Genomic DNA, 26,183 nt, shown 5'->3' with positions numbered 1-26,183 from the left:
AGTCTTCATAGATGCCGGGAATTGTCAAACTGCCAACTTTGTAAATAAAAAACAAACAAAAAACAAAGCCAATAATACTGATAGCCTACAGTTTCTCAGTTAAGTCTTGCTAATTGCAGTTGGCATCAAAATGGCATCAAAAGTGGGATGATATGTTTTAATGTAAAACTTATGTTTCAAGTTTATAGAAAGCTGCAGGAAGTGATGCTCACATTTGAAATCTCAGTAGCATCTTGCTGTTCTTCCATAAAGAAGATAATAAACAAAAAAAAAACAAAAAACTAAAATTGACAAATTTGCCTTCATTAGGGTTTCAATTTTTTATTTTTTTTAATTTAGTAAGGGAGTGATTGAAAAGGATACTATAATCTGCAATTTAAAAATAATGTGGGACAAGGGTTATGGCACTCTTTATTTTCTGATACTCTTTCCTATTGGGAGATAATGATTATTTTATTAATCACTATTAATCAACATTAACATCACGTTAGCTAGCAGCATTTCTTAATTTGTTTATTTATTAATTCAATTCAATTCAGTTTTACTTATATAGCACCAAATTACAACAAACAGTTGCCTCAAGGTGCTTTATATTGTAGGTAAAGACCCGACAATAATTACACAGAAAACTCAACAGTCTAAACGACCCCCTATGAGCAGCACTTGGTGACAGTGGGAAGGAAAAAGTCCCTTTTAACAGGAAGAAACCTCCAACAGAACCAGGCTCAGGGAGGGGGGGTCATCTGGGGCTGAGGGGAGGGAGACAGGACAAAAGACATAAATTGTTACAGCCCTCTTTTTGAGTCCAGGGAAAAATAAATAAATCAATAAAACATTTTTTTGGGGGGGTCAGCTTCTTTACTTCTACAGTTTATGCAATCCTTTATCTAGATGACAGCGATTATCTGATCCATCATTTTTCAGTCTTGCTGTCTCTCACATGCACTGGACTCATACAAGGTGCTCACAGGACTCATTCTGACTTTAAGAATGTATTCAGCTCTCTGTCTGGAATCCACTGATCATGTTATTAATTATTAATCATGTCTCCTTTCTTCTCTCCCTCTTTCACACACAGAGAATGCTATTGCTTGTTTGAGGATTCTTTGCTATAGAGTGTACTATCTTGCAGTGCTACTTTTTTATTATTATTTTGCTTCTTAATTTTTTTTTTTGATTCCCTGCCACTCATTACAAGGCTTCAGTGTGTTTAGGAAGTGGCACGGCAAATTATAACTTTAACTTTGAAGGTGAACATGAACCAAAATGACTCCAATTCAATAAAAACTGAGAGAAATACCTTGGAATGATTAAGTCTATACATGGATGAACAAAGCTGTGAAATTTCTGGAGATATTCACAACAGGCTGCACTGTAGGCTGCAAGGAGACAGGATTGGTCATATCTGAGACTAATTACTTATCAGCTAAAAAACGAATCAATCTGGTGGATCAAAAGGTGTGTCTTCAATCATGAAAGCTTTGGTGAGCCAGTGACTCCATGGATTTGCATTATGGGAATTTTAGGATCCTGGGTTTTTACTTATATTTATTTACTTTATTTTTGCTCTCTTTAAAGTTCCAGCTCCATGGCAGGGCAACTCTAAATGGCTATAGCAGCCTTTTATAATGAGAAGTACCCGTCACAATAAATGTTTCCTCCACGGTATTAAATGAGTCTTTCATTGAGCATAAGCTGTCTCTAATGCTGGCATCAGAAGCATGCCAATTCAAAGTTGATGCATGACAACAGCTTAACCATCAATTTTGAACCAAGTCAAGGACAATGATGGTTACAATTATGGCTACAACTAGTAGTTTCATTACTGATTCATCAACTGTTTATTCTTCTAAATAATCCATAAATCTATTAGTTATTTGGTTGATAGAGATGCTGGAAGTGGCAAATGGCTTGAACAAGACTTAACTGGCAGTATCATATTAGCTGCTGATTCATTTTCTACTAATTGAACATTCAACTAATCTTTTTGACCCTTAGTTACTGTTGCATCAGTTTGTACAAGTCTCATTAAATTAATCCTTACGTTCACACAGTCACAGTTAGCTGGTATGCCCACCAGTGGCCATTACAAGGCATTACACTATCGTCAGACGACACACTGAACTGAATGAGCCCCCCCCCCCCCCCATCCTGCTGAATCGAGGATGCTGCATCCTTGTTTCCGCTCTCAGATTGATTATCTGACCTTGAAACAATGAACAGCAGCGTGTGACAGTGTGAGCCTCACATGAATTTCAAAGCAACAAAACTTTCATTATTAATACTTAATTGAAAAGCAAAAAAAACTGGAAATGTAACAGGTTAGGTGTATTTGATTAAGTGTTTCCTAATTATTATTCATGTTAATACTGCAAGCTTATAAATATTTAAAAAAGAGCATTCAGCCAAACAAATTTAATGTTTAGCCTCTGATTTTCTCATGTCCCACTGTACTGCTGTTGACCCTGTTGCATGAAATTCATTTAATCACATCCACTCAGTGCAACAACACAGAGGGTGACATTCGTGGCAGCCTCGGTTATTCACATCCTTCTCATCATTACAAAAACATGCACACAAGCGCTTACGCACATGCTCTCACACATAAATAAACATGCACTCTCTCTCATTTACCTTCCTTTTCATGAACTTTGCTTATTTATCCTTCTTCCCTTTCATTTTCCTTCTCTTTCTACTCCATGGAAGAAAGAAAAAAAAGACTTTGTTTGAGGAATGATACTGTGGCTAAAGAGAAGGCGACTTTTTGTCCTTATTCTCATTGAGAGCCTTTTGCTATTCATTGGGGCAAAGCAGTCAGTCCAGCAAGGCAAGCGATCTTATGCAGATCACATTGAAGGGCTTCATTACCTAGAAGCCAGCTACTTTTTGTTCTCCCTCAAGGGAAGAGTGAGGGAGAGCATTAGCTTAGCAAAGGAAAGCAATGGCGAGCAAAAAGGAGAGCATGTGAGGCGGGGGGAGTACAGAGCGGGAGGAAAAATGTGTGTGCGGGGTGGGGGGGTTACAAATGGAGTGCATCTCTATGGGCTACACAGGGGAGAAGGGACAAATTACACCTGAACAACATCATCTTTACATCTGCACTGTGGGTTCACGGTAACAGAGGTGCATGTTAGAGATGTATGTGTGCAAAACACACATGCATTTTGTTTTGTGTGTGTGTGTGTGTGTGTGTGTGTGTGTGTGTGTGTGTGTGTGTGTGTGTGTGTGTGTGTGTGTGTGTGTGTAGTCTCAAAAAAGAAAACATACCCCAGGGGGCTCTAAAAGGCTCATATTACTGTACCTGTACCAATGACTGATGATGTTACATACATAATTCAAAGGTACATTGGATAATAAACAATATTTGATGAATTAGTAATACACATTTGTATGTGATATTGAGCGGCCATGACTGTGTGTAGGTGTGTGTGTTTTTTTTTAACTCTTGAGGAATATCTGACTTTCCTGTTTTTTTTCCCTTACACAGGCTGTATATAACAGCTTAATCTGAACCCTCAGAAAAGCTAAATTAGCAATCAGGATAGCATACCGGCGAGAGCAGTAAAAAAGAATGTAAGCACACAAGAAAAAACCGACTTGGGTAATTGATGGGTATCACAAATACAAATAGATGTGACTAAAAACAAGCCTATAAATACACCCAGATACCAAACGTTGTTGCCAAATGAGGTGAGATAGATAGCAGTAGCAGGTTATTTACAGAGAAACTCCAACATGTCAGTTAAATCCTTTCTGCCTCAGAGGCCTGTCCTATTCCCATTTAGCATGGCCACAAAAAGGGCAGGCTGGCATGGATGCTTCCTGGCAGTTAGACAGGCCTGAGAGAGTCAGAGCCTTGGCCAGGTTCACTGCTCTGACCCCTTCTCACCCTAGCTCAGCCTGTGAGCCACCCACCACCATCATCATGGTCCCGGTCTGCCGCGTCCCTGCCCAGCCCGGGAGCCTGCTCGTCAGATGTGCCCCAGCCCAGTACTGGCCTAACTCTGGCCCAGCTGCCCACTATGTTAAAGGGCCAGGGGCCCCCTGCCACTCAGCCCATCTGCCAAGCTGCAGACCAGAGCCTAGGATCAGAGAAGAGAGACACAAACACCAGACACCCTCTCTCTTAGCTCTCAGCTCAAAGCTCAACTGAGCAATGCCAGATAAAAGATGCACTATAAATGGGCTTCTTTTGCGTATGTGGGTTGCGTTGACCCTGAAACACTGTTAGGGTTTATTCAACTTAAGCTTTTTTTAATGCATGCAGACTCATACTTTCCAAGAGCAATGTATGTTCAAGATTTACTGCAAGATCAGCACAGCACAATGCTATTTTTTTGATATATCAAGAAAGGAGATTTTTATAGAACATCTGGCCCAAGTGGAGCATGAAATGGTCTGAAAATATCTCAGCTGTCCCTCTATTGATCTGACTGAGTGCAATGTGCAGAAAAATGCATGAAGCAAGAACAGATAGATAGATAGATAGATAGATAGATAGATAGATAGATAGATAGATAGATAGATAGATAGATAGATAGATAGATAGATAGATAGATAGATAGATAGATAGATAGATAGATAGATAGATAGATAGATAGATAGATAGATAGATAGATAGATAGATATGCTCTGATACACACAGAAAGACAGTGCTGAAACATACAGTGGGATTTAGTAATGTTATTCTTCACATAGATTTTGTGTCTGTGCATCACTTCGAGAAACGCGAGCGTATTAAATCGACTGTGATCACAGCGTGCTCCTGTATGTTGGAAGCATGAGACGATCAGCTCTGAAAAAAAGGTCTGCACACTGCTCATTTCCATATGTCTCCCCTTGATCAAGTCTGCTCATTTATCGTCCAAATCTGCTATGACAAGCCTTTACTTATTTTCCCAGCTGCCGATGGTGATGAGAGCGTAATCAGAAACATCATTAGGTCCTACATAGATGGCTGTGCCTGTTAGTCCTGTTATCCGTACCCATAATAACTCTGAAAATGCAAATCAACTCCAGGTAATCTATTAATGTCACTTCAATTTTATGTCTACACTCCAATTTAGCAGATCTTGACACATTTGGCAAGGATCTGTGCTTCCATACAGGTATTCATTTTGCTGAGGTTTCAGAGAGCATGGCCCATGCAAAGAGGAGATGGGCCATCTGTCTATGTGCCCATTTATTAATCACCCTGATAATGAAGTGAACTCACTGCCCAACACTCCTGGGGGACCTCTCACAAGAGTTTCAACTGGCAAAACCACTTTCAGGAAGTTTGTTTCGCAATGTAGCAATTATTATCACCCCCCACCCCCACCCCCTTGGCACAGGGAGGAGGGTCTAGCGACCTCCTCCTAATTACCTGTAGTGTCACTTCAAGCAGACTTTGTAATTTCCAACTACACCACAACCCCCTTGTTAGCTGCAGACGGGTGGCAGAGCCTCATAATTCCAGCATATGGTCGACAGACATACGAGGGAATTTGTCAGCTTGTACTGGCCTTAAAGTTGAAGACCCCATTAACAGGAAAACAAAATCTGCTAATCTTGTGAGATCTCTGCAATCCATGTGAAAGAATTAAAATTCTAATCACGGACATGCGTGCAGAAATAAGCAACAAACTCACTCAAATGACACTGAAATATTACAATGTAATGAATAAACTTATGTAACTAAGAGTAGAGCAGAGGTAAGATCCATCTGTCTGCCTGTCTATCTATCTATCTATCTATCTATCTATCTATCTATCTATCTATCTATCTATCTATCTATCTATCTATCTATCTATCTATCTATCTATCTATCTATCTATCTATCTATCTATCTATCTATCTATCTATGTACTACCAGTCAAACGTTTGGACACAGCTACTCATTCAATGTTTTTTTTTTACTTCCTACATTGTAAATTAACACTGAAGTCATCCAGACTATGAAGGAACACATAAGCAAACATGTAGTAAATTTAAACAAACCAAAATATGTTATAGATTTTCTTGGCATTCTCTCAGTCAGCTTCATGAGGTCATCACCTGAGATGGTTTTCCAGCAGTCTTGAAGGAGTTCCCAGAGGTGCTGAGCACTTGCTGGCTGCTTTGCCTTCACTCTGTGGTCCAACTCATCCCAAACCATCTCAGTTGGGTTTAGATCAGGTGAGTGTGCAGCCAGGTCATCTGACGCAGCACTCCATCACCCTCTTTCTTGGTCAAATAACCCTAACATACTTGAACTCTGTGAAGCATTTAGGTGGGCTCTTATCTGGGCTGCTGTTAACTTGTGGTTTCTGAGGCTGGTAACTCTGATGAACTGATCCTGAGCAACAGAGGGAACTCCTGGTCTTCCTTTCCTGGCGAGGTCCTGATGAGAGTTTCATCATAACGTTTAATGGTCAAAGTTCTTGATATTTTTCATGTTGACTGACCTTCATTTCTTAAAGTAATGATGGACTGTTGCTTTTCTTTACTTAGTTGAGTTGTTCTTGCCATAATATGGATTAGAGCATTACTCAAATAGGGCTATTCACTGTATACCAACCCTACCTCTTCAAAACACAACTGATCAGAACGTGTCTGATCTCAAACACATTAAAAGGGCAAAGAATTCACAAAATTAACTCTTGATAAAGCACAGCTGTTAACTGAAAGCCGTTCCAGGTGACTGCCTCATAAAGCTGACTGAGAAACTGCCAAGATGTGCAAAGCTGTCATCTAAGCAAGAGGTGCCTACTTATATTTTAAAATATAAAACATATTCTGGTTTTACACTTAATGTTTACTAAATAATCTCATGTGTATTTCTTCACAGTTTGAGGTTTATTGGAGGGTTAGAGGATATTGCACAAGCCCAGGATTTGTAAAACACACAACAAAATCAACTTGATAATCTTGAAAATTACTGTCCATTATTAAAACTGTGATTATTAACATTTTTTAAAGTTATAAAATTATTTCATGCAGATCAAATTAGTGCACATATGTATGGGTATGGTTTCTTATAGTGATGAACTGAGGTTACTCACAATTGCAAGCAACAAGATAAAATATAAAGAAATGAAGACATCCCAACAATTTTGACGTATACCATACCATACCACTTTATTTATAGAGCACTTTTAAACAGGGCTGACCAAAGTGTTGTACATGTACAAATACATCACACATAAAAGACCAAAAACAGATCAGAAGGCACTGAGATATAGAAATAAAACAAATGTGAAGGATATTAAATAAATAAATAAATTAAGAACTATAACAGTGTCTTAAGATTTAAGTCAGAGTCTCACACTGGGTCAAAGGCCAAGGAATAAAAATGTGTTTTTAAATGAGATTTAAAAACAGAAAGTGAAGCAGCCTGTCTGACATACAGCGGTAAACTATTCCATAATTTTGGAGCCGCAACTGCAAAGGCTCGATCACCCCTGAGTTTTCGTTGCGACTTCGGAACAAGTAAAAGCATCTGGTTTGCTGACCTAAGGGAGCGAGAGGGAACATAAGGGTGCAGCAGTTCAGATAGATAAACTGGGGCACAACCATTAAGAGACTTAAAAACAAATAAAAGAATTTTAAAATGGATTCGTAAATGAACCAGAAGCCAGTGAAGAGAAGCTAAAACTGGGGTGATGTGCTCTCGCTTGCTTGTACCAGATAAAAATCGTGCAGCAGCATTTTGCACCAGCTGTATACAAGCAATGGAGGCCTGGCTAATTCCAGTCAGAAGTGCATTACAGTAATCAAGACAAGATGTTATAAAAGCATGTATTACTGTTTCGAGGTTAGGTTTTGAAAGAAGAGGCTTGATTTTTGACAGTCTTCTCAGCTGAAAGAAGCAGGATTTCACCACTGTGTTCACCTGAGCATCAAGCCTTAAAGTCGGGTCCATTTTTACACCTAATAGTGATAATGGATTTCTCATATGGGGCCAGGGAGGAAAGGTCAACACAGGGGGTACTGCTGGTGCCACTGGGTCTGAACAACATGATTTCTGTCTTTTTCTCATTCAAACTCAGAAAATTTAATGACATCCATCCCCTGATGTCTCTAAGGCATTCAAGGAGAGGCTGGATAGAGCATGAACCAGTGTGTTTCAGTGGAAGATACACTTGACAGTCATCTGCGTAACAGTGAAAAGAAATATCATGCTTCCGAAAAATAGTTCCAAGCGGCAGCAGATATAAAGAGAACAGGAGAGGTCCCAGAATAGAGCCCTGCGGAACCCCCCAAGGGAGGGCAGCAGAGGCAGACTCGAAATCATCAATGCACACACAGAAACCTCTATCTGAGAGGTACGACTTAAACCACTGGAGCGCTGCACCTGTGATGCCCACACACTGCTCCAGCCTGGAAATGAGGATCTCATGGTCCACAGTGTCAAACACAGATGTTAAGTCTACTAACACAAGTACCACACAGTCACCAGAGTCGGTTGCTAAAAGAATATTGTTAAAAACCTTTAACAGAGCGGACGCAGTGCTGTGGTGGGTTTTAAACCCAGACTGGAACACTTCCAGAATTGCATGTTCATCCAGGAAAGTCTTTAGTTGGGTGAAAACAATCTTTTCCAGGATTTTTGACAAAAATGGTAGCTTGGAGACGGGCCTAAATTTTGCTAAAACAGAAGAGCCTAGGCCAGGTTTCTTCAGCAAGGGCTGCACAACAGCATGTTTAAAACTTTTTGGCACCACACTAGAGGTCAAACTGCTATTAATAATGCTGAGAATGAATGGGCCAAGGGTAGGAAAAACTTCTTTAACAAGCCGAGAGGGAACAACATCAAATGGGGAACCTGATGCCTTCAAACTGGAAACCAGCTTCTCTAAAAAGGAGAGAGAGACTGGCTCAAAGTGGTCAAACTGAGCTGAACAGGGTATTGGGGTAGATGGATCATGAGAAGGTGGTGAAATTTGGGCCTTGGTGCTTATCACCTTCTCTAAAAAGAAGTGAAGGAATCTATCACAAATTTCACTGGAAGCCTCCAGATGGACAGGTTCATGGACATTTAGGACAGAGTTCAGTGTGGTAAAAAGCACACGGGGGTTGTGAGAGTTAGAGACAACGATATCTGAAAAGAATTTCGACCTAACAGAATTCACAGTTTTCTGATAACACTGCAATCTTTCTCTCAGTATTTCAAAATGAACCTGCAACCTGTCCTTTTTCCACCTCCGTTCAGCGTTCCTGCACTCCCGTCTAATGGGCTCGACACACGAGGAGCGACGTCGCTCGCTCTCCATTCATTTCCTATGGAGCTTGTGCGATGAGGCGACAATCGCTTGCCCTCCTCCAGCTAAGCAACCGGCGACGTTCGTGCATGTGAAATTTCAAGCTCGTACACGTAGACGTGCACACGCGACCAGGCGACGCGACACAACAAAGTTGGAAAATGTTCTACTTTTGTCGCTGTCGCGTGGCACTAAACCAATCAGCAAGAGTTTCATTGACTGACCAATGAGCGAAGAGTATGCTACACACTGCAGTCTGCAACCACTTTCAGCAGGAAGGAAAGCATCGTTTTAGCTGGGTTTGACTTTCCTATATTATATGACACTTCAGGCAGTGATTATCGAGTTAAACATAAAAGGCAGCCACATGAGAACGTGTTGGTGCAAGACTAACGTTAAACAGACGGATAGAGAGGACTTTTGTGCAAATATAGGATGAACGCGAGGTTGTCTTTTTCTTTTGTAGAGGAGACTTAACAGCAAGATTTCTGTCAGTTCCAATAAAATCTTCAGACTCCTCATCTTTATTGCCGTGTCTGACACGGACTGCTTTGAAAATGTCTAAATCCCTCCAGTTTCATAACCAATCACATTTCTTGGAGACGAGTGACGTAAGAGCGCGATTCGCAAAGCTGCCGTCGCTATCGCGTCCCGTGTGTTCGGTTTCACCCCAGTGGCGATGCGACCCATTCGTCGCTGTCGTTTGTCGCTCCCCGTCTGTCGAGCCCATAATGGCACGGGTATACTCATTTAACCATGGCTCTGGTCTGTGCTTTAATTACCTAATTTTTAATGGAGCTATAGAGTCCAGGACGGTTCGGCAAATAGAATTAAATTGAAGGGTCAGCTCCTCAGTACTGGAGGCCACAGAAAGGTTTGAGGTCACTTCGTGGTCAAAAACAGCAGAGAAATGAACAGCGGTGGAAGGTTTCAGAGCACGGAAGCGCCGAACAGGAGCGCATTTTTTAGCAGGTTGACAGAGAGGAACAAAATCAAATAAAACAGGCATATGATCTGAGAACACTGCATCACCAACTTCCAAATTAAGAACAGATAAACCAGAGGATAAAACAAGATCTAATGTGTGCCCACGTTCCTGAGTGGGACCATTCACAGACTGAACTAGATTAAAAGATTCCACTAAATCTAAAAAATCCTTCACCAGAGGCTTCTCGGGGCAACAAATATGAATATTAAAATCCCCAACCATTAAAACTTGGTCATACCTTGGCATGATTTCAGCCAAGAGATCAGAAAAGTCACTTAAAAAGTCTTTATTATACTTTGGTGGACGGTAAACCACCGCGCAGAGCAGCGCAGGAGAGTGGCCCAACTCAAACTGACTCAGTTCAAAGCTGGAGTATGAAACTGAAGGAGACAACTGCTTACATTCAAAGTTCGATTTGAACACAGTCACTAAACCTCCGCCACGACCCGAGGACTGCGGAGAATTGAAATACACGCAGTCAGGTGGCAACAGTTCAGAAAAGGCGCTGGACTCACCAGGAGACATCCAGGTTTCAGTCACACATAGGAAATCCAGTCCATGGGAAATAAAGAAATCTTTTATAATAAAAGTTTTGTTCGTTACAGATCTGGCATTCACCAGACCCATCCTCATGGGAGCCGGATCCAGAACAGCAGTAGTGGGGGGAGTGCGTGCCAGAGGCCGCAGGTTCTGGAGGTTCACTCCTCGCCGGTGCAGGCGTAATGGGTAGGAGCGCGGGGGTGGGATAACTTGATCCGGGCCAACAACAGGTACCAGCCAGGAGTTGACGTGATCCAAAGAACGCCACGAAGCAAAAAAATTAGGATCAGGTTCATTTTGGGTTAGGAAAGCTCTGGAAGAGCGGGCCAGATATACCTTTAGCTTCACCAGTCGCCCGCCGCGCTTCCCCCGACGTCTGTGACGCTTCCTCCAGTGCGGTGGGCCTGGAGGTTGGTAGAGAAAGGCCGGTATTCCTGACAAGAATGGGGGCAAAGAATCTGGTCCTTAGTGGTGGTACTGACCGCGTTTTCCAGCAAACCGACGAAGTGAGAGCGATAGACGGCGTGCCGTACACACTGGCGCCATCTTGAAAAACATTTACTATGGCACGTATGTTGTACAAGTCCTACACAAGAGAACTGAATTACAACAAGTTTTTAGGGGACAGCAGAGCGAGACAGTAGGGATAGGTGACATCATTATTCATCATAGTATTGACAGCCAATCAAAGGCAAGCTAACAGAGCTTCAGCATGAGCCAAGTTATCTCCCTGTTACTTCATTCACATACAACATGGTGATACAATATTTAACATCTTTATTTTCATGCCAGTTTGCACAAGAAACAACTTTGCTTTCTTATTTTAATAATTTAATTGCATAGAAACAGCACTGGAATATTTCAATAAATGTATCGAATTCACTGGTCTTTCATTAGTGCTTGAAAAGTTGAACTTTCCTCAACTTTTCAAGAACAAGTACTGTAAGCAGAGTGAAGTCCACAGTTCAGTTTGGAAACGTGACATCATTTCTCTCGCCTCGCAGTCACCGATGAGAGCCGAGAGCACTAAAGCCTGAAACACGTACGTGTAAATTCTCCCCAAAAAGCTAATGCCAAGGTAGCAAGCAAAACCTCTCTATTCCTTGTAGCAAAAATGTTTAATTTCAGCATGGCTAATTATAAAATAGTCAGTAGCTAAATGCAATAGCAGATTATGCTGAGGATGGCTGGCTGCACTCATTCAACCCAGAGTACAGAGACAAGAGGCTAAACTAAATGAAAGATGCAGGATGGATGGAGAGAGAGGCAGAAAGACAACAGGACCTTGGAAAACTGGTGTCGCTGCACTCACTCTTGAAATGCCCATTCTGCTGCAAGCAATTGGACCTGTTAAAGTTAGCTGTGGGAAATTTGATGTATCGCCATGATGATGTAATCAGATTAAAATTTACTCCACATGATCCCAAATGCAGTAAACAAAATGGCTCTGGCAAGTGGGTGATTTCTGGTGGTCTGTCAAATTTACCATGAGTTAGGGGAAAATCACATTCTCAGAAAGCTAGCATGAACAGCAGAACCACACTGGGTGGTGGGGGTGGTGGTGGTGTGGGGGTCGGGGTATCTGTTAACACAGTTCTGAAGAAATTCTGCAGACACATTTTACCCCTACACAACAATTCAGTGCAATTTGCTTACAAACGTTTTTGGCTGCTTATGCTAATGATGTCAAACCGTTGCTTCCCCCTTCATCTCATTGTTGCTCTGTACCTACGGAGGAAATTCACTACACAATTAAAATGTTAGTCTCCTCCATTTTCAGCTATTCAGGAAAATGAAAGTCAGACAAAAGTCACAGAAAGCCACACGTCTTATCCGACCGGGCCTTTTAAAGGAAGAACAAAAGGCATTTCTCCTTCATTTCCCATTAACCTCCATGCTCCCGCACACACAGGAAACATGGCGACCTCAGTGACCTGTGTCACATATCTCATGCGGCTGTGGGGACCATTTTCTATGGGGGATGGTGACATTCAGCCCAAGGATTCTCTATCTAGCCATAGTCCTTGTGACAGATAAAAGGCAGGTGTTGATATTTGTCCCTGGTCTCACTGATACTGTGTGGATACACTCCTGATAAGCAGGGAGCAGCTAAGACATTGATGAAGTCTGAAGTGGAACTGACAAGCTCTGTAAGTGGATAACATCGTCAGGAGAAGCGGGCTGTTCCAGTCTGGATTAGATTTTTGATTATTTGACACAGGTGGGTTCACGCTAAGCAGAAATTCATCAGCACACTCAGCATTGTCTCAGATGTAATGTGGGCTCTTTTAGCATATGCAATAATTACATTTAAATATTTCCCAGTTTCTTGTCGCTGTGAAGATTTGCTCATGTGAAGCAGACTTCACCAACATTCATCTCTGTTCTGCTCTCTTTCCCCGTGCACTTCATTAGTTATGCACTGCTCGAAATCCAGTAATCCTGCACAAATTTCAATTTCAGCTTGATAAAGATGAAACACTACTGTAAAGAAACCAGTGATTTATGAATATGAGGCGAGCAAGATGAATGACTTATTGTTTGTTTGTCCGGAGTGTCTAATTCTCCCCATAATTCCACAGCGCATGAAAACTTAACAAGAAGGAAACCAGTTGCTAAAAGAAAAGCCTTTCAAGCTAACAACTGAGCCTTCATGAATGTTTAATTAATCAGTAGTGACAAAAGGGAACAACAATCAACAAAGAGATGCCGATTTCCATTTCTTATGCATTATTCCCACTGGCAAATCACAGAGTGCTGTCAACTACCACTTTGCTCTCTACCCCATCACTATGGTTGTTACCGCACTCCACTGACAAAACCCTTGGAGAGCTACAGTACATTTCATTTGAGATCCAAAGCTGAGCAGCAGGGATCAAGTAACAGAGTTCATACGAGAGGAGTTCGCTGCTACTTTGTGTTTACATGGATACTTTTGCACTGTGTTTTGTTCCTGTTTGCCTCCACAGCAGCAGCTAATAAGAATCAGATACAGTTATCACGAGAAGCTGACGGGAAATATATATTCTATATGTTTAGCTTTGCCTCTGAGAGCCGATGGAAAGACCGCATCCCATGGGATGTACCAAGCAGACTCCATTACCCTCCTAACACCATCTGCCCTGGCACGTTATGTCATTCTTGTGACAGGTAACAATGAGGAAACACAATAACAAGTGTTTACCACCCAACAACACACCCCAGCATCTTTGCTGAACTCCTCCAGTGTCAAAACACCATAGAAACACACTCTGATCTCCTTCCTGCTACTGATGGAAACATTTCTTTCTACAAGACTCCTGCTGCTCTGGGGTCAGTGGTGAGGCTCTCCAGAAGGGGAAAAAAAAAAAAAACCTGTAACGATCCACTTATGTGCTTCTGTCTGTCCAAGATGAGCTGCATTATCATCACAGAGCGGTCATTTAAATGCATGGATGAAATAAGAATGAGAAGATATGAATATATTAGCATACAATGCAATGGGAAATTTTTGCGCACCAGTTTGTGGGGGGGTTGAAGAATAGTAGCTTGTGCCAATTAGCATCAGTCAGCGCTGTCAAGCTAAGTGACGGTTTGTGAGTGCAAATACTTTTTCTTATCCACGACATTAATATTATGCCTAAATCATGAAGTAAAATCCATCCATATCAAGCGTTTCTACACTGAGGACTGTTGGGCTTTACTGCTGTGTGAAACAGGACAGCAAGGTCAAATGACTCATTCTAAATGCTTTTGATACAACATAACCACAGTCCACAGCGGTTCACCCTCTTTAATCTCTCTGCTGTTGTTTTGACATCAGTCAGTATTACCTTCTGCACTTTCAAATCTTTACATAAATATTTATCATAGTGATCACCACTTTATAATAGATAACTAACCGCACACAGAAAATGTTAAAGAATGCAATAAAAATTTCAAATATCAGAAAGAATGGCTCCTGACCTATACGAAGTGGATAATAGCATTTTTATGCTTGCCCTGAGGCTCTATCTGCACATGCTGATGCTGCTGTAGCATGTCTGAAATGTGCCACTGGTGCTTTTTCAGCTTCTGCAGAATTTTGATTGTGTTTATTAAGGCATTTTATGCTTTCCTCATGTGGTGACTTGTTTACAATATAATGCTGTCTGGCTCATGTTTCCATATTGTTAGTTCTTTGTAAGTGAGCTGTTTGTTGAGGGCCTTCCCTAAGTGTGTGTTGACACTGACGTTAGATGTTCAGTCGCAGCACTGAGCTATGGGTGAAGTCCTAGTGATTTGATTTGATTTATCATTCTTGTATTTTCATTTGTGGAAAATACTCATAGCAGGCAAGCGTGTAAATAGGCATACTCATTTCCTCTTGTTCTTATTCACTCATTATTTTTATGCAATAGCCCATTAGAGATCAGCCGTCTCGGAAATCTCACACACTGATTAGGCTGCTGTGTGAGGCAGGGAGCAGAAATGAGCTCTGTCTGTATTGTGACTTACCAACAGCAGACATTTCTTCCACGTCGGCGTGATACGGTCCTTCGGTGAACTTTGGTGCATTGTCATTTATGTCCTGGACTTTGATGATGAACTCGGTCATAGGCTCCAGAAGCTGGCCTGTATTGGCATTGGTGACCTTGGCGGTTAGTGTGTATTCGGCCTTCTCCTCACGGTCCAACCTCTTCATGGCGTGGATGTCACCCGTTCTGTCGTTGATGGCGAATATGGTGCCTGCCCCCTCGCCTGAAAGGCTGTACCTGGCTGTGTCGTTTTGCACCTTGTCTGTATGTAGCTACAATTAAAAGGAGAAAAAACAAAGGATACATTAAAATTTGTAGCAAAGTTTTATCCCACTGTGTAAAGACAAACTGGGGGAGTGGGAGGGGGGGCTTTTAATGAATGCAAGTTGATATGCTCAGCAGATTCTACAAGTTCTCACCACATAAATGCAGGTAAGTATACAATATGACCATAATGTGTTGTTGCTGCTGCTGCTGTACTCTGTGGAAACTAGATACTAAACATGGCTCAGCATAGCCTACACTTTACTAAATGAGGCCCACTGGGGACAATATCTTTATAAGTTGCACAGGAAATGGACCTTAGTCTAGGTTGTTCCTCGTTATACATCACAAATACATCATACAAACACATGTTATGGGGTATATTGCTCCCCACAGTCTGAAACTTACTGGACAAAGACATTAGATGTGCTTTGAATGTTCATTCTACAGCACTGCAAGAATAAGAAATCCATAAAAAATTAAAGAGGAAACTCTGCACACAATGATGCATTCTTACAAACAACTAGCCCCAAAGATGCTGGATGATGGTGCATATTTCTCATTATTTTTGTAATTACCGTTTCATTAGTTCACTAGAGCTTTATGCTCGACTGAGTGGCTGGATCCCACTCGCTGCACGAGCTGAGTAGAACTAATGAATTTGACAATCCTGCATAAGGCCGTGGACAGAAGAGCAGGCGAAATCTGCTGTTTCAAGTTAAAAGGGTCAACTGGAAGGGCAGAAGATACAATGGTATGGACACAACGAGGTCAGAGAAAGAGAGAAAGCAAAGAATTTAATTTTTGCTCCCAGAAACAGACCGAGCACTTCCTTCACTTTTAAGTCACCGTTCATATAAGCCTCGTGATCCCTGGAGTGAGTGACTTTCAGAGGGTAGGAGAAGAAACATTTACAAATCCAACAGTATCACCGGGGCACGGCTGGCAGCCCTCCTCTATTCAGTTTGTACTTTTGTCAACATACAAGCATCTGAAACAAAAAAAACACACTTGCACACACACACACGACCAAGCTCACAGGCATAGATCAAAACATCTATTCAGCAGCTTTAATTTCATTCCCTGCCACAGTGTTTCAACACGGGTTCCTGTGGGAGCATGGTGAGGGTGCAGAATAGCAAAGGTAGAAAACCCCAACCCCTAAACCCCCACAATGTTTTTAGAACTTGGCTTTTATGCATATACTGTCTCCGAGGTGTTGTTTGCAGACACTGACAAAGCACATTCGCTTAAATTGTCACACCTTGCACTTTTGTTTTCCTAATTGTGCCATCATTTCACATGAATGATGTAGCTCATTAACACAAATGCCTCGCAACATCCTGCACACTGAGAAACTCTTTAAATGAGCTCAAATTAATGATAGACTGTCATATTTTTTTTAGCCAATGCATGACTACTTGTGTGAAGTCTCAGGCCTGCAGCTCAGCATATATGACTGCATGTTGGTGCGTCCCACAGAAGGGGGCAAAGTGACTATTTTAGCTGCATATTGGTTTTGGTTTATTTATAAATCATGGATATTTTTTACAAACCATTTGGTTTGCTTCAAAGTGACATTCCAATTCTTTACTTGGTACTTTCATCCATCCATCCATCCATCCATTTTCTTCCACGTATCCATATCCCTACTGCCATAGGGCGATAGGCGGGGTACACCCTAGAGGGGTCGCCAGTCTGTCGCAGGGCCAACAGAGAGACCCACTAACTGGGTACTTACAGAGAAAAGTTTTCAACCAACGCAAACATGTTCCTGTGATATTCTCCAAACACCCAACTGCACTTTCACTGGACAAAAAGGGCCTGATCCGGAAAGATCCAGAACGCTCCGGAATGATCCGTGGCAGATCTCCCACATATCCATAATGTTTCCGGAGAGAATACGGGAAGATCTGGTATGTCACAGATGTTTAAATGGATATTATCCGGATACGTAATGGATGTTCATTCAGAGTTTGGATTTTTCAGGGTCCAATCTTGTCCATTTACGGAGAAATCTCCAAAACGTATCCATCAAAGATCCGGAGCACATTCGTTGGGATATTGTCTGTATCTGTGACGGATACATAGGTATCACACCTCGAGTAGTACCGCATTTTAGGGCTTTTATTCCAGTGTTTGCTCATTACTGATGATGCTGCGTGTCGGTCGAATGCTGATTGGTTGGGTCGAAACAGAGAAGGGAGTGAAAGGTGAGTTCACCAGGAATGAGAAGTGCAAAAATAAAAAAAATGAAAGGATAAAAAATTTTTTAAAGTATGAAAAGTGCAGTCAGTGGCTGTGGTGGACACTTTTCATTGTTTCTAACACTCGGTTTCACTTCAGTTCTTTGTGTTTTATAACTTTGGCTCTTCTCTGCGGCTGGCTGATGGACCAACAACAGCTCAAGCAAGAGTAGCCCACAGACCAGTTGTACCACGTATTTTTGACACTACCCCATCCACAGAGTGCCAGCACACTGCCAACATGCTACCACCGCTGAAGCATAATTTGCCCCAGAGGCAGGCTGAGTCCTGCCTGTCTGCCAGTCTTTTCGTGAGGACTGAGCCACTTTTTGTGTCTGTCTCTTCCTGCCTCCATCAGATAGTCTCTAAAAAACCAAGGCCACCAAATTCATTGCTGTCCATGTTTGTCCCATGCTATGGCTTCCTGAGTCACTCTGCCGGCTCTGTCTTTGCTGTGCATGACCTCCTTTCAAACCTGGAGCACCACGCAGGTGTAGCTAATGCCATACTCTGGAGAAATGTAGGTAGGAATTAAAAAATTAAAGCATGTAAAAAAAAGTAAAATAACATCCACATAAGGTATAAAACTATCCACACCAGGTAAAATACTAAAATGACTTCCACCTTGTGACACTAAAACTGTCAGTTGAGGTTACCTGTGTACTGATGCATGCACTGCGAGGCTTAAGGCTACGTCTTGCAGAAATATTAATATCTGTGTAAAAAACTGCTTTCAGAAATAAGCTGTTAATTCCAACATTTAAATCAATCATGGCTGAAAAATCCTGCAGATGCTCAAAGCGTGGTAAAGTTTGTACATTTACAGTTTCACAGCACAATATAGTAACTTAATCTGCTGATGATCTAGTCAAAAGCTCCAGAACAAGTGAATAAGTTAGAGCTTAATTAAAAATGTTTTATTACTTTCTGTTCGCAAGGTCAGTACAAGTTTGGTATTTCTGTACTTTTGTATAATGGTCTTAGTGTTGGGTTAATATTTGATGAGAATGGAGATTGATTCTTGCTCTCTGAAATGCTCGTCTGTGGTGGAACAATCCCACTTCCCCACCACCACAAACAAAGACACACATCATAATGTCCTCTGAAGATAAGGAACACTGATTAAAACACATTTGGAGTCAAAACAGGGTTTGAGTTTTTCTTCTATTGAAAGTATTAGCATTTACCTTTTTTAATTATTTTAAACCATTGTATAGCTGTCAAGGTAGAGCAACGTTCCCTCGTAACTGACAACTAACACAAATTCAGAGGATGAATAAACGTTCTCCTTTATAAAAAGGCACATTGCTTCTTTTGAAAAAGTCCCACATTCAGTCTTCATTTTCCTGGAAGCTGCCACTTTGGACTTTAATTTTACCCAGAGTTGAGCTGAGCTGGCTATAACCGAGCACAATTCTCAACAATGATGTCTCCTCTAAATGCCCTGGTCACCCACTTCGTAGACAGCCTTCACAGTAGAGTGCACAAATTCTCATCAAAGAGTACAATTACATACGTGGAAAAAAAGTCTGTCACGGGTCCCTGTCATTAACTAAGTTGCCTGGGCAACTAAAACAGCACCGGTAATCAGTGACACTGACTGTGGCGTTCAGGAAACTAGCAGATAATGGACAACAACAATGCAGTTGTGATGAGTATGTGCTACAATGCACACTGGTGTCAGAAAACAAGTATTGTGAACACAGGGTGAGGAACACTTACACCACATACACCATTGTGCCTGAGTTGATTTTGCATTGGCCTTTAATAACAATGTTATTAAAGATATTAGCATTATTTCTCAGTATAAAGTCAAAATCTGAAATAATACTGAAACATATTTCTACTGTCATGTGTATTTCCAGTTTTCTCATACCCAGAGTGAACAGTGACTACATTATTCCATGAACATAAACCAAATCTATTAAAGGAAATGTTGGGAGTGAGTCCAGCAAAGTGCATCCAGGCTGGGAAAGTTATTACGTCTCAGCTGCTGTAGGTCAGGTTGTTGAAATGACTGACATCCATATGTTCTGAAGCTCAGAATGATGAAGAAAGTCTTGGTTGACAAAGGAAAATTTCCTGTGGCAATATTTGTGTGCAGCGCTGTCTGCCAGTAGACAGACACACACACACAACCGCACACCTCCATTTGCCAACCGCAACTCCCAATCAGGGGCTGCATGGGACTGCTTATCCTGTCAGCGGAGGAGGAAACATGTCAGTCCCTGCTGAAGATGAGCTTTTACGGCAATCACTTGAACAATCACTGTGTCCTAATGAGGAAGATTCTACAGATTCTACTCCCACATATCACCCGCCCCCACCCCCGCCTTGGGCCCGGGCTCCTGATGCTTAAGTGTAGCCCTACAGAGGGAACTAATGATTCCCCTAGTTGTCAGGCCAAATGGTAGATAGGACGTGTTCTCCTCCTATGTATGTACCAGTAGGACAGAGAGAGACTGAAGCACAGAGCGAGAGGGAGGGGATACTGTCACTGTGATGCTTGTCAGCGAGTGTCTGCCAGAACAGACTGCACACTGTGCGTCGGACTGCTTTCTCCAAAGTCTACTTCAGTTAGAGTGAGGGTCAGAGGTTGGTTCTGTGGATTCAACTGTGTTTGCTATGTATCAGCAGTGGAAGAATTTAGCTCCTTTACCTTTGCGTACAGAAATGAATTGTGGCTGATATATTATTACATACGAGCTTCTTAGATATAAGTACTGCACAGTTTGCTGGACTAATCCTGTGGCTCCCAAACTATCAAAAAAAAAAGGCATTTTTTAAGTTATTTTCTACAAAAATAAAGCAAAGTCAGGCACTCATGCAGCCTGAGCATATGTAACATGCTTTTCTCTGCTTACTTTTTATATGAAACTCACCACCAAATTTGAGGGTCTATTTAAAGATTTAAAATTTCACATCTGCTCCTCATACCAATGCAACTGTTTCAGCTCTGTCCCCCACCAGCATCCACCTAAGCGATGAGTGGTCTTTCTATTTTTTTTCCCCCTCTTTTATTTTTGGAAAGGCGATAAATGTTTCAGAGCTGCTGACAGTTTTAATTTTTAACAAAAGCTGGTGATATTTATCTGAGAAGCTGTAAAGTAATCCATCTATAAGATTCTGCACTATTTAAAATCATATATTTTCTTCTCAAATGTAAAAGAGCAGAAATCTCAAGAATCAGAGAGTGGTACCAATGCAGTACTAGTACCCCAGATTGCCCACTAAATCAGTAAAAAGTACTTAGATCCCTTCCACTGTTATTACATAATATAAGCATTTTAACACATTTAATGTAGCACACTGCAAAGGTGCAGGACAGCATGAAGGAGTGCTGTATAATGCATCAGTGTGTTGACTCTAAATGTCATGTTTAGCACAATCCTGATGTGGGTTTGTTTAACTGAGGTTGCACGACCAGGCCAGGCTACAATTCGGAGTGGAAATGCCACGTTATGCCATTAAATATGGAGTAGACTGCTTGTTGTTATGTAAAATGTATATGAACCCCAAGGCCATGCACTGCATGGTCTAGTTTACATAGCACCTTTTGTAAAAGCCAGATGTTGACCTTTTTTTATTCAGCTCAGTCGGTTATTATGGCCCAGTTCTCCTCATCTGTTCACTGTAACGCTGCCTCACAGAACAAATCCAAAGAAATAATTTGAGAAGGCCTCATACTGCAATGAGGGATCAATAGAGGGTAATTCATTGCCACTGATAAAATTAGAGCTTTTTTCTTCCATCTGTACACCCTCAGGCAACTGTAGCCTAAATAGTTACTCCAGATAGATTCTACTCAAACATGTCTGGAATTAATTGTAGCTTCCTCCCATTTGTTGGATTTTGACTCTGTTAATTACACCTACATGAATAATCTGTAATTCTAAATATTGCAATAACATTTTGAATGTACGGAACAGATGGTGCGATGCATGATATATGATACACTTAGCTATTCTTGGAAACATTTTCCCTCCAGTCTGTCTCATGGCACGTAGCGGTTTATCAAATTGGACAGAAAAGTTCCCGTCTGGTGTGAACCACAAAAGACTTTATTGGAGGAAATCATATAGTGAAAATCTGTGATGCTGGGGCATTGGAAACGGAAAGTTTAATTCAGAAATGTCATAACCACAAATGCTGTCAGCTCTTCAATTCTTTATACCGCAAATGAGGCCAAATTTAAAGGAGTTAAGTAAATCCTTTCAGATCTTATATGGCTCGTTCATTTTTACTTCTATGGTGAGCAAACATGGATTTTTTTTTTTTTTTACATAACTCAATCAGGATGAAGTGTTTTAAAGGCTTCGTTATCTCCTGCTGCTCTCTTGCGCATGACACAATGGGACTGAATCCGCTGGGATTTGTAAGCATCTGTTGCAATATAACAATAATCAATATTGTTTTTTTTGTTTTTTTCAGAGGTCAAACACAGTATTCATGGAGGCCAGAAAGAGGAAAGAGTGCCTCACATATTTTCCTCTTCATTTATTATTACCGCTGACACTCCGGCTTTATTGAGACAATGAGAAAGAGATGGTGTCATGACCCACATACAGGGAAAGGTGATGGTCTGTAATTGAAGCCAACTCCACACAGAAAAGGTGCAGTAATTACAATCAGTAAAGAAACTCCCAGTGTTATACCCTACACACACACACACACACACACACACACAGAAAACTGAACTGTCAGCAAGCTATCACCTTTTGTGTTCATTCTGCTTTATTTTTCTCATAGACAACAATGAATTAATGAGACAAACAAAAAAAGGCAACAATTTGCACGGCGTTTGTGCTCGGCCTGTACCAAGGTCAGTCTGGGCTAATGTGTTTCATGTCTATCCATGCACTTTGAGCAATGGCACATGTGTTCCATTCATTGCCACTGGCACGTTATTGCTTCTGGAGAATAAGTCAAAGTCAAAGCAGCTACCTTTAGTACAAGAGGGCAACACAATTAGATTAAGCCACCCATGAAAAGCCTTTTGTTTGTGAGTGTTGATACATTGGAGGATGCATTTTAATCATAGCAGTGTACAGTGTCATAGCAGTGAGGATGAGAAACAGAAAAAAAAAAAACAAGGGTGCATTATACATTCAGGCTGTCGGCTATACTGGCTCTGCTGTATGCAAGTAATCTTCAGTATAGATTTTTACCGCCTGCTCATTATATCCTGTTGTTAGAACAAGAGAGCACCGGACAATCAGTCTGTTCGTTGGCGTGTGCTTGGTGTAACCAGAACACAAAGGTAAATTAAAACAATATGACTTCTGATAGAACGCATTAGTCCAATTCATGGCTGCTCCACATGTGGTCTCTGAAGAGCTCAGCAGCCCGATTTAAGCCTGAGAAAAACCTGTGATTTATACAAAACACAAAAATAAAGAAATAAAGAAAGATCACGAACAATAAAGACACAGAGCTGTGAAACAGTGTAAATGAGCTGAGCTACAGGGGCTGTGGCACACACGCTGAGTGTTAAACAGAGGGAGATTTTTTAACATTAACCTCGACTGCTGCCATTACCCTACCTGTGGGCCCCAAACTTATCGGTATACAGAGCATGCCAAAAGTAGGCGGGTGCAGAGAGGTGCTAAACAAAACAAGCTTAATCAAGGACCACAACAGTTTTCTCTTTCTTCTGTGCGGCTGACCTAATCAAATCAAGGAATGAGATTGATTTCACGAGGTGCAGATGGATCCCGTAGCAAGTCTAATTCAATGTGCCGGCTCTCCACTATGATGTGTGTTTTCTCGGTCCAGATGGTGCTGCTTGGGTTTGTAATTCATATTTCAGCATTTTACTCCCCCTTCCTCTCTCCCCTCTTCCTCTCACCCTTTCTCTTTCTTTCTTTTTTCTGATTTTTGCTCATGGTTTAACAACCAAGTAAATGTGTATTGATGTGGATAAGTATCATAAACTCATCTGTCAAGCATGTGATCCTGTGATCTTGTTAAATGTCACAAACAACACATGCCAGCTGGTGAGTTTCACGGAGGAGATCTTGGAGCTCCGTTGTTGGAAAGTAAAGCAGCTGTAAACTGAAAATATGGCTTTCCTATAGAATTATGTTATATGGCAAACTATATAAAAAGTTTTTTTCAAAAAGACCTTTTATTGCATCAGTGTCTACAGAGGTACACTCTCCCATATTTGAATGGGTAATACGGTGCACTGGTTACATTTGATCCAGATGTAAAAGTGTTCGCGTGTGAATTATTCCTGTAAATAAATGAAATAAAACTATGGTTAAAAAAAAAAAACAAAACAACCCTTTAAGCAAAAATACTATAAAATTTAAAACTAGCTTAACCAGAGTTTAGCATGTCCTATTGAGATTAATATTTATGAATATGTAATAAATGAAAAAAAGTAAAGCTATACATGTAAATTAAATTAGTGGACAAACCTGCAGTGGATTCAATCAAAATTCTGATTTTGAACACTTGTTTCAGAATGTGCTTTATGTATAGCGTATGTAGATATGCTCAAATTTCCATAATTGGAAGGCATGCAGAGTCAGAGTTATTCTTTCGGGCTTATTCCTGCGGAAAAATGCAGATGTGCTCCACAGTGCCTGTTCGAGCTGTCAGAGTCATTGTTCTCAACCTCAGAACTCTCACAAACTAGCCACTTTAAATGGCAGCTGGCACTGCTGGAACGGCGTGCGTTGCAGGTACCGTATACAATGCATCGTCTTTATGGAAGTTTGAATAATGGGCTCTGGCAGCTTTGGCTAACCACTTTTTTTGTCTTATAGCAAAATTCTGCTGTATTTGATTAATGGTGATAAATCAAGTAATCACTCACATCTTTGAATGCCAGAAACTGCTCCGTGAAGTGAAGGACAGGTTTCAGGGGAAAAAAAAGAAAAAAGGAATTACAGTATGACCTCCGAAGAATCGGAACACATCTAATCTCTAGTAGGATCAATATCCAAGCTGCATTATTTAATGTTTTATTTTATTATTATTATTATGTTTAGTATATCAGTAGCCTATGCCAAGCTTGCAAAGAGAGACACAAAGTCCAAACTTACAGAGACACAAAATGGCTTTGCACTTATCAGCTGCAGTTTTACCACAGTCAAAGCCGGCGTGTCTCTCTACGGGATACAGCTTTAAAAAATGCAGGTACTGGAAAGCAGTATTTGCACAGGCCTAAGAACAAAAGGCAGTATAAATGAGAGCTTCGTTGGCTATATTAATAATCATCTGTGCCTTCTCCTTTGAGAGGCCTGTGATATCGAGTATCATTAGACATGCAAATAACAGCTCCATTTTCCCGTCCATGGGATTAGGAAGGAAAGAGAGAAAAATGAAGAAGAGGCATGGCTGTGGCAGAAACAATTAAGCTATCCTCTTCGCGGAAGCACTTGGCAGCCAGCTTCAGATTGGTAAGGGAGGACAGGAGGGGTCTTTTGGCTAGGCAGCAATGTCAACACGCTTGTCTGAGTGAATGTGCAATTGCACAGAGCATTGCTTTAAGATGTCAGATCACCTTGGAGTGGACGGCTGCTACAAGAACAAGCACTCCTTCTGTGTGTCATGATGCCACTATACGTGTTTCACACTCTGTCTGGAACACAGACCCAGAGACACAGAGTGGGGGGGGGGAGAACAAAGACACAAGAACAGAGAAAAAGTAGACAAGAGAAAGGAGGCAGAGTCATTTCTGTTGTCTTACGTGGCAGATAGCAATGACATGTTCCTTTTATGCCTTAACTCACCCAACACAAACAGCCATCAAGTGGATTAGTGCATTGCTGAGGGACAAAATCCCCAAACTTCCTCTGCCACGACAGACTAAGGGTCCTCTCACTTACATAATAAAAAAAAGGGGCAACTTTTGCTTCCAGCTGTGACACCCCGACAGCACAGAGTTAAAAGAGATATTACACCAAAGCTTCTCCTGCACTTGAGATGAAGTACAACTAAATATTTTTATACAGTAAAGTAAAAGTCATTTACTCTTCCCTTTGCTCCTCAGAAGATGGGAGTGGGCATGGAAATTGCCTCTCATAACCCATTTCCCTGATTCCCTTGTTGCCTTCACTTCATTTCCAAGTTATCCTCATCTTTCCGCTACTTTTTATCACATAACAAAGCTGGAAAAATAAAAACAAATCAATCTCTGTCTGCTAAAAGGTTGCCTAGCAAAAAGTAAGAAAACAGGTTAGGTCTAAAGGGTATTATAGCAGTAAGATCCAGCAGCTGAATTAAAGGAGCTTTTTTTAAAAGACAAAAAGCAGGTAGTTTCTCTCTGTCAGCTTATGAAGAGTAAGGTAAAAATCATTAAAGATGCCAAATCACAATGTAAGATTGGGGTTGACAGCGTGCAGCCTACTGAGTTCAGTCCATCATCTTGGAGACGTGGGCAAGACAGTGAGTCAAAAAGTAAGAAAGTCAAAAGTGA

General features: G+C 41.2%; 1 protein-coding gene across 1 annotated transcript in view; it reads right to left on the bottom strand.

Annotated features, from left to right (window-relative positions):
• The window catches only part of cdh8 (cadherin 8), a 94,539-nt gene that overhangs the window by 42,743 nt on the left and 25,613 nt on the right, over positions 1 to 26,183 (bottom strand). The window contains exon 3 of the mRNA XM_030723870.1: positions 15,226 to 15,517. Within this exon, the coding sequence (XP_030579730.1) occupies positions 15,226 to 15,517 (292 nt within the window). The remainder of the gene's footprint in view (positions 1 to 15,225; positions 15,518 to 26,183) is intronic.

Source organism: Archocentrus centrarchus, chromosome 3 (genome assembly GCF_007364275.1).
Source record: "Archocentrus centrarchus isolate MPI-CPG fArcCen1 chromosome 3, fArcCen1, whole genome shotgun sequence".
In the NCBI taxonomy this organism is placed as follows: domain Eukaryota; kingdom Metazoa; phylum Chordata; class Actinopteri; order Cichliformes; family Cichlidae; genus Archocentrus; species Archocentrus centrarchus.
This window is presented reverse-complemented; position numbering and strand designations above follow the sequence as displayed.